Below are 10,446 nucleotides of genomic sequence, written 5' to 3' on the forward strand. Positions count from 1 at the left end.
TTCTTTTATTGCAAATTATATTGTGGACCCTAGTCCAAATTATGTACTTAAAGTAAAATGAATGTACATAATATATTAACTATACATACATAACGGGGATAGATTTCACATGTGTACATGTACATAATTTTGCACATGATCCACAATGTCAATGAGCCCTAAGTCGTGATATAACTATTGTTCTTGTATTTTCTCTTTTATCTTTAGTGTTGGATTTTCCCTGTTCATTGGGTCAAGTAATATACCTCCCTTTTCAAAAGATGAGATCAAACAAATGATGTGTGTGTGAGACTAAATGAGTAGAACATAATTATCGTACAAAATATTTTAAATTCAACTTTTCTACAATTTTTTTTTTGAGTTGAGCTCTTGTCATGCTCATTGATACAATATATTGATTCTATCATGAATGAATATATAAAAGTTTGAAAAATATTTCCTATAATTAAACCGTTGCTACTATTTTCATATAAACTTCATTTCTTCAAATAACATTTGATTATTTTAACTAGGGACGTACATGAGATGACACGTCTTTTCTAACATAATTAATTAATTAGAGTTCTCAAGTTACTGACACGAATATGCATGATTAATTTTGACGTATGATTTTAGTTGCGTGGACGAAAAAACATATGAGATAACAAAAAGGATAAGCTTGAGAAGTTAGGAGAATAGATTGCAAAGAAAAATGAGAGGCAGGTCACGTCCTCACATGCTGGAATTGAAGGAAATTCACATGCAGAAAAGACAGACAATCTTGGATACAGGCAAAAATGATAAGCTGACAGGTTGATCTCGTGACAGAATTATTGACATCAGAAAACTAAAAACAAATTTGCATTGCTAGGCCTAATTTAGCACACATGGATCGATCTTTTGTTGTTGATGTTAACAAATCATATATATATAACAACTTTAAACATTCACTGCCACAATTTTATAAGGATTATGTAAATATTTTTGTCAATAATTTTTATAAGGATTATATAAATGTTAGTCCCATAATATATCCCATGTCTCATTTTATTTGTTAGGTTTAGTGTTTATTGGTTAAATTAATTTTTGTTTATTATTATTATTTTTTTAATTTTAATAATACTTTTAAAATAGTTTTTAAATATATAATTTTTTATATACTAATATTACATCTAATATTATGAAAAATTAAATTGTAAATAATCTAAGTAAAATTTTGTTAACTTAACTAGACATATAAAATGGACAAAGAGAACCTACTAATACCATGAAAACTATGCAGGAAGTGTAAATCACATTAAAAATTTTGTGCGACTAATTCAACCAAAAGAGTATTTAGTAATATAATAATCAAATTTGTGACTTTTAAAATATGATAGTCATGCTTTAGTCACTCGGTTACCCTTTTGGAACCAGAATGACATTTTTTTTGGGGGGAGGAAGGGGGGGGGGGGGGGGGGGGGGATATGAGGGGGTTGGGGGGAGGGAGAAGAGGTTAGGAGGAGGGAGTAATAAATAGCTTGAAAACTGTGCAAAATGAAGAATCATTGTTACACGTAGGTAATAAGAGAAATAAATCAAAAAAAAAAAAAATCTTCCATGATTGGGCTTGGTGGATACCAAGTGGGCCGTATTATTATAGGTATTAGGCTATATATTGGATTTCAAATCTTGAGTTGATTTCTTTTGGTCCATAAAAAATTATTATTATTATTATTATTATTATTATTATTATTATTATTATTATTATTATTATTACTATTATTATTATTATTATTATTATACATAACAAAAAATAGGCAATGATAAATCAGTCATTACTTAAAAAGTTATTACATAGATCTCATGAATACCCTAGCTAATATTAGACTCCTATATTTACTCTCCTTTTAAGGGAATAACTCATTCTTCGAAATACTATTTCAAGAATAAAATGCCTTGTCAAACAATAAAATAGGACAATTCCTATAAAGTTATTATATTTTTGACCTATTCTGTAAACCAAATATTAGACTCCTATATTTATCTTGAAGGCTGCACCATTCCCATATGAATTTTGGGCTTTACTTAGGTTGATTGAATGATGGTTTTACTGATTTGGCAAGGTTGACAGAAGGCTTCATTTGGGCCTTTAATTTTTATTTTTATTTTTTGTTTGAAACGTTTTTGTTCCTTTATTATTTTCTGCTGATATGAGTTTTTTTTTTTTTTTTTTTTGGATTAGGGGTTCCATTTATTTATTTCATGGATTAATTGCACTAGCATTATAAAACATTTTTTAATAGTGGATTGCTATGACTTCGATTACAACCCTAATGCAAGTGAGGATCTTGGAACAAGGCAAATTATATAATGCATCGGGATCTATCTTGCATTTATTATGAATCTTGGTCCAAAGTAACATTTATATTATGTCCATACACTTAATATATTATGTACATATTATAATTAACATATTATGTACATGAGTTTTTTGCACTTTTGGTCCCACGACTATAGTGGCACTAGCAGACTTGATCCACGACTTTTGAAACTTGCAATTTTAGTCCACGACTATTGATTTTTTTGCAAAAATGGTCCTTCCGGTCACTTTTCCGTCAAAATTCCACCGGAAAATTTTTGGTATCCATTTTTAACAGGACTAAAATTGACATTTCACTTATCTCAAAAAATAAAAGAAAAAAATTGACATTTGACTACATACAATATTACTGGGCTATATACTACTGCCCCAGGCGGCGAAGTTCCTGGAGCAGGTAGGGCTGTCAGTAAGCGGCGGAGCGGCCGTGGCGTTCCCCGGGCTAGTTGGGTTATCCGGCAGCAGCATTGGAGGCGGAGCCAGCACGCCTGCGGGATCATCCGAAGACATCGGAAAAGCTTCGTTGTATAGATTTCCGGCGAGAGAAGCGGCGGAGATTCTCAAATGCAATCGCTTTTACCTTTCCGTTTTATGTATTTCCTTTATATTTTGAGATAAGTAAAATATCAATTTTAGCCCTGTTAAAAATGGATAAAAAAAAATTCCGGTGGAATTTTGACGGAAAAGTGGTCGGAAGGACCATTTTTGCAAAAAAATCAATAGTCGTGGACTAAAATTGTAAGGTTCAAAAGTCGTGGTTCAATTCTGCTAGTGCCACTATAGTCGTGGGACCAAAAATGCAAAAAACTCTTATGTACATGCAGTTATTTATATATACATGTACATAATTTGAATGTTGTTTTAGATTAGAGTTTACATTATAAGATAAACCTTGGTCGATATGTATCATGTATGATAATTGGTGAAGCAATGTCCTAGCACCAATCAAAAAAAAAAAAAAAAAAAAAAACCTTGCTAGAGCTGGCACGTGAGTTGACCAATCAAAATACAATTAATAATACCAATATTTAAAAACTCGACACACCTCAGGTATTAATTGAAAATTATGTGTTGACCTGGCTTGTATACTATGATGATTAGAATTGATCACATAATCAAGATTTCAACATAAACATAATATTTTAGATCTTCAAAAATTATTAATTGTTTAATAATCTTTATTGATCTTCAAATTTTTTAAATTATTTTTGAGTTCTTGAATTCCCTGCATACTTCACAAATCTATCAAGACGGTGATCTTGATTCACAATACATCCGCACAAAGAAAGTTTGTGTTTGTGAATAGTACAACGTAATAGGAGTGAAGAGTTAAAAGGGAGAGGAAATTCATCATATTAACATGTTATGTGTATGCAATTAACATATTATGTTGTAAATTAAAAAAATTAAAATTGTATATATATAACAAAATCGGGTTAAGTTAATGTATATAATTTAAAATGAAAATACAAAATCTCGGTATAAGGTCTCTTAATTCTCTACTAAAATGAAGATCTAGCTGTGAATTACGGTCCACACAATTGACTGACTTAATTTTTTTTATTTAAAAAAAAAAGGAGAAGAAAAAAGAAAAATCTCTCAAAAGGTCCATTGACTTGTTCAAGTCTTCCTTCTAAGCTTTTAATTTGGTGCCCAACTCTCATCCGTATTTTAGTGGAACGGTCCATTACACACATCTCTTTCAATAATAAATAGACATTAATAATAGTAATAGTTTAAAAAGCAAAACTCTCATTATATGTTCAGATTTTATTGGGGAGGGATAAAAATTATACTTTACTTTTTCTTTTTAAATTAATCAGATTATGTTATATTCATAAAAAATTAAAAAGATATCAAATGATAATACGTACATATAGTATAACTCGTTCTTGTACTAAAATATTACGAGTTCGATTCATGTTAACATCATCTCGACTGAGACAATTACAAGTGATCTTTTTAGTGCAACTTAAATCTCTTGTGTAGTTTACAAGTTATTACATAGGAATATGATTTACTCATTGCATACTTTCAATTCTTGTTAACACCCTCTTGGTCGAGCCCATCCCACATGATCTTTTTAATACAATTTATATTTTTTTGTGTAGTTTGTGATATATTACACAAAAATATAATTTATCTGATGTACACTTCTAAGTAGTGATGGTTAATTTAATAACGAGAAGTATTAGTGGCGTAATAAATATTCCAAATAATAAAAGCATTTGCAACTTGCAAAGTATAACTCCTTTTGAATAGTATGCCCATCTTATCAAGTTGGCAAGTCTTTGTTTTTGTAGAAAGTTGGCAAGTCGTTAGTCATCATAAAATAGACTAAGCATTAATAATGCCAATTTGACTTCGATTAGGATAAAACACAATAGAAATTGAGTGTTTGTCATTTGTTAAATTAAAAAAATAAAAAGATGAAACTAAAATATATAATAGTTAAGTTTTTTTCAATTCATTTATAAATTTATGTTATGCATTATCTGAGTTACACTTTAAAAAAAAAAAAATGGTGTACATTTTAGCATATGAATTGGTAAAATGGCGTAAAAAAAAAATTGCGTATTCGTCATATTTGACTAGTCAAGATTCAAAATTATCTTGACGCGTTTCAGTTTGTGTGTGTCCAGTCAAATATCTGCACTCACAAACAAACATGATGGAGTGCTTAAATACTTGAGAATTTCTGCTAACTTTGTTATCCAAAATTCCAATTCATAAAAACAAAATACTTTTCAATCTTCCATAGCCATGAATTCTTCTTCAGCTTCATCTGACTACCACAAATTCACACCGTCGCCGTACGGCGACGGCGTGAAGACCGGCGTGCCGGTGAGCTCGTCGTCGACGACCAGCCATGCCTACAGTTCCGAGGGCTCTCATATTGCGCCCAACCTGCAAGTTAAGCCTAAGATCCGCGGCCCCTGGTCGACCGGCCTATGCGACTGTTTCTCTGACCCCCGTAACTGTGAGTTTTAATTTATTATTATTAAGCTTGAACGACGACTTTGACTCCGCCGGAGCGTGCGCGGCACGCTCCACCCCTTCTCTTTAAAAGGTGAATGATGTATTATTGATTTGTATGTTTGTTGTGGCGCAGGTTGTATAACTTTGTGGTGTCCGTGCATCACTTTTGGACAGATTGCTGAGATTGTAGACAAGGGTTCTAATTGTAAGTCTTTAATTTTGTCTTCGCAATTCACATAGTAAACCACTCCGAACAATCAGACCTAGAAACAGACTGCCTTACAACCATATGAGCTGCCATTTGCTTTGCAACAATATGGGTTGTCATGTTCCCTGATCGTTTTGCCAATTGCATGCAATTCACATAGTTAATACAACCGTTTCTTGCATCAAATTAAACCTTTTTGGCACGTTACAAATGTTGTATAGTAGTTTAATTAGTGGCTCCAATTCTTAATTTTAAGCCCAGCCCAGTCAAGCTAATCAGACCATTGACGTGATAATTTACAAGTTCAACTCCCTCAAGAACATCCTATCATATCAAACTTCTTGGTTTGAGTCAATTAGCTATGAACAACCTAGACTAGTTTATCATTAATTGTTTAAATTTGCAGCTTGCGGAGTGAATGGAGCCCTTTATACAATTTTAGCTTGTGTGACTGGTTTCCCATGCTGCTACTCATGCTTCTACCGGTCAAAGATGAGGGAGCAGTACATGTTGAAGGAAACTCCCTGTGGGGACTGTTTGGTGCATTGCTTCTGCGAGTCCTGTGCCCTCTGCCAAGAATACCGCGAGCTTAAAAACCGTGGCTTTGACATGTCTATTGGTAATTTATTAACTCTAAAACTTCATATTTTATAGTATATGTTAATGTGACATTTTTCATTAATGCATGCACATAACTGTGGTGCAAGGTATTTAGCGCCATTACCACTAATTGAAATTAAGGTTGTAATAGAAATATAAGTCTATATATATATTGACGGCATATAAAACAATATAAATTACAGATTTTGTATCACAAACAATAAAAGTTATTTGTTGTTTTATAGGATGGCATGGAAACGTGGAAAGGCAAAATCGTGGAGTTGCCATGGCGCCATTAGTTGAAGAAGGGATGAGCAGATAAGAAGGCTAGTTGGGCTGCCTTTTCAACTTTTGAAAATACTAAAATGCTCTTTTAAATTGGGTGTATCTTTTAAACATTTTTACTTTTTGGAATGTATTTATTAATTTTACTTTGTGTAAATCTTCGGATATAAATAATTTTAATATTTACTAAAATTCGCATGCAATTTGTGTCCCGGAAACAACATTCTAATAATGCAATTTACACATTATATTAAAAAGTGAGGCAAATTATGTTGTGCATCCGTATGCATCATTCGTGATACGGATACAAAAACGACGTCGTTTTGTATTAAAACGCGTGTCCTACTTAAAAAAAAAAATCAGTTTCGATTCCTAGTAACAACATTATGTTATTCATTTTTTAGTTCATTCATTATTGATTTTTAGTTATGCAATTCTGGATGTATAGTTATGCAATTCTGGATGTGTAGTTATGAAGTTATGGATGTGTAGTTATGCAATTCTGGATGTGTAGTTATGAAGTTATGGATGTGTAGTTATGCAATTCTGGATTTATAGTTATGAAGTTATGGATGTGTAGTTATGCAATTCTGGATGTATAGTTATGAAGTTATGGATGTGTAGTTATGCAATTCTGGATTTATAGTTATGAAATTATTGATGTGTAGTTATGCAATTCTGGATTTATAGTTATGAAATTATTGATGTGATGAAATTATGGATATGTAGTTATGCAATTCTGAATTTTATTTTTTTTAAGTTAGACGTCAAAACGACGTCGCTTTTGCATCCGGATGCACCATGCATGGTGCATACGGATGCACAGCATAACGCTCCAAAAAGTGCACCATTGGTGGAAGGAATAAGGAGTCCATTTGATAGAGGAAAGAATTATAATGGCCCAATTACAAGGTTTAAGTCAAAACAATTAGACAACTCTACATTGGTTATGTTCAAAGATGGTAGAAATCTAAGTCAAGCCTAATTGCAAAACATGAAGAAGAACTCAATGCTTTTTATAATTTAGTCATTATTGTGTGGACCATAACTAAAAAGTATATTATTTGAAAGTACATTATTTTGTATATTATCAAATAATGTACATTCAGTATATAAATAATGTATTTTTAGTATATTAAAAATGATCCAAAATGTTAATGTGTTTTCTTTGTTTTTTAATCCAAATTTTCTAACACTAATTTGATTAAGATTTATGTTCTATTTAATTTAATTAGATCAGAATATATAATTAGTCTATGTAAATAGAAGTAGCATCAAGGATTGATGTAGTTCGAGACCACTCAAAATAGTGTCTTACTATTACTAAATCAAGATACAAAATCCAAAACTCTATGAAGTCATATTGCCCTGTTTGGTAACATAGTTAACTTACCAATCAATTTGACTTGATTAAACAATTAATATGATTATGTTTGGTAAACTTAATTGAAAAGGTAGGTGAAAGCTGTAAAGCTATATAAGTTAGAAGCTGAAAACTGAATAACTCTAAAGCTAGCTGATTATGTTAAAAATATTTGGTAAAATTAACTTTTTGATAAGCGGATAAATAAAAAGACTAAAAAGAATACTTTCATAAAATTTAAATAGATTTGTTTACATACTAAAATTAAACATTTTCAAATAAAACTATTAGCATAATCATGATCTAACATCTTATAATTAATGAACTAACAATATTGTTGTGAATCTTCTTCATCTCAATAGAGGTCTCACCTAAATTTCCATTAACTCAATCAGTTAACAATTATTTACCAAACACCTCATTATTCTTATTAAATACTGAAAATATAATGCAAGATGATCTCGATATTATTATATAATAATGACCATCATATGAGTGGAATACACATTATTGAATAATTAGCATTGGAAATTGCACTGGCACATAGTTGTGCCAGCTCCATTAATCACACAATATACATACATGATAGGTTTCTTCACAGCTGCGGTGCACAGTGGGAAACACGCACTATCAGGTCCAAATTTGCATTGGTTTATACCAGTCACACTTGTGCATGTCTCCCCATCAACCATGACAACATCTGCAACCCAATAATATACAATTAATCATAATAAATAATGAAATCTATTTTGAGTGACTGACAAGCTAAAGAGAAACCTGCAGCTATTATCCGAAGATGTGCACTAAGTAAATCTTACATTATAGAAATAAACCAGCCTAGGAAACCAAGAAGGCTAGAATGTCAATAGGTCGTTTCTGACCTTATGAACCTAGTTGGTATTTGACCACAAAGAAATCAAAAAGGCTAAAAGGTCAATAGGTCACTCCCAACCTTGTAACCCTAGTTAGTAAAAGACCATAAACCAGCCTAGGAAACCAAGAAGGCTAGAAGGTTAATAGGCCCCTTTCAATTAACCTTGTGACCCTAACTAGTAAAAGACCACAAGGAAATAAATCAGCTTAGAAACTAAGAAGGCTAGCTAGAAGTTTATCAATAGGCCGCTCACAGCCTTATAACCCTAACTGGTAAAGGATTACAAGGTGGTAACTAGTCTAGGATACCAAGAATGCCAGGAGGCTAATAGGTCGATCTCAAATGAAATATATGTTTATTGCCTACAAATGGAAGTAAGAATAATACCATAGGAGAGGAGAGCAGCGATGAGGACGACGAAGACCAACAAAGCTGATGCCTTTGGCATTTCAACTTCGATCAACCTTAAATTTTCTTAAACAAATGTGTTTGTTTTCACTCATTATTTTTGCATCTTTTATAGTGCTGGACTATAGCTACTTAACCCAATTTATTGCTTGCCGTGTAATATTAGATGAATCCCAAAATTAATTATCCCATAAATTCAGTAAGCATTAAGAAATTGTACCCAAAAATATGTGGTTAAATGATGACTGGTAACTGTAAGCTAGCATTAATGAATTCCACTCAAAAATCTGCTATTAAATGACATACTCTTTGCGTCATCAATTATTTGTTGTATCTTCATTGCTTACTGTATATAACAATAGCGTTTTCTCTTCCTTGATCTGTTAGCACACCTAGCTACCAAAATGTTTACATAATCGAAAAATGGTCACATACATGAAGTCTAAGACTATTCTAATCTTTAAAATTTTGCTTCTTGAAAAGTGATATGGCATAAGTCATGTCACTCTATATTAATTAAAATTTCTTTTAAGGGCATCTTCAATAGTGGGGGTTTTATTGTGGTTTTTGAGGAGTTTTTGTAAGTATGATTAGGAAAGAGAAGATGATAAGAAAGAGAAAAAAGAAAAAAAAAATAACAAATATTGATTTTCAAAAAAAAAAAAAAAAAGTGAAAGAACGGCCAGCAACACGAGTGCACGCGCCAGCTGGGCGCAATTGTAGGCTTCACGCGTGAAGCACGAGACTAGCTTTAAAGTGTTGTGGGTCCCACTATTCTGAAAAAAAAACCCCAAATTAACAAAGGAATTGAGTTATTCTCTCTCTTCCAAATTGACATCTTTTTATTAATATCATTGTAATTTTCAAATGTATAGGGATGGCAACGGGGCGGGGCGGGGGCGGGGAGTATACTCCCCGTCCCCGTCCCCGTCCCCGCTACCCTGACCCCATCCCCATCCCCGATCAACTTATAGTCAAAGTGTGAAACTAGTAGAAATAAAAAGAAAAAAATTGAAATGGCAATTAAAATTCAACTATTTTTAATAACATACGAACTAATGAAGTTCAAATTCCAATTCGAAAGAGCAAATATATACTAAAAAATAGTTTAACATTCAAACATTATGAATTATATTGACTTATTGTTGTTATACACACAGTAGTGCAATACACGTATTATTCCAACGTATACACATTCAAATATTCTATTTCCTAATCCTAAAATAATATTCTATATATATTATTTATTTATTTTTTTAATTTTTTTTATTTTCGGGGACGGGGCGGATTGGGGAGTGGTATCCCCTTCCCCATCCCCGTCCCCGAAATTTTTTCCCGTCCCCGTCCCCATCCCCTACGGGGGCGGGGATCCCCAACTGGGATGGGGCACA

The 10,446-nt window shown here is 32.2% G+C and overlaps 1 protein-coding gene and 1 long non-coding RNA gene across 2 annotated transcripts; one reads left to right on the plus strand and one right to left on the minus strand.

The window, feature by feature from the left end:
* Positions 1-772: 772 nt before the first annotated feature.
* LOC109156824 lies at positions 773-6,432 on the minus strand. The gene is made up of 3 exons (XR_002050121.1): positions 6,345-6,432; positions 1,236-1,238; positions 773-784 (listed from the first exon to the last, which is right to left on the minus strand). It is a non-coding gene; the product is annotated as an uncharacterized LOC109156824 (long non-coding RNA).
* On the plus strand, positions 5,019-6,613 carry LOC109156823 (protein PLANT CADMIUM RESISTANCE 2-like). Its single transcript, XM_019304681.1, has 4 exons — positions 5,019-5,318; positions 5,451-5,522; positions 5,932-6,144; positions 6,371-6,613. The coding sequence occupies exons 1-4, from the start codon at positions 5,102-5,104 to the stop codon at positions 6,445-6,447; spliced, it is 579 nt and encodes a 192-aa protein (XP_019160226.1). The 5' UTR covers positions 5,019-5,101; the 3' UTR covers positions 6,448-6,613.
* Positions 6,614-10,446: the final 3,833 nt, after the last annotated feature.

This window comes from Ipomoea nil, unplaced genomic scaffold (assembly GCF_001879475.1).
Source record: "Ipomoea nil cultivar Tokyo-kokei standard unplaced genomic scaffold, Asagao_1.1 scaffold2759, whole genome shotgun sequence".
NCBI classification, from domain to species: Eukaryota; Viridiplantae; Streptophyta; class Magnoliopsida; order Solanales; family Convolvulaceae; genus Ipomoea; species Ipomoea nil.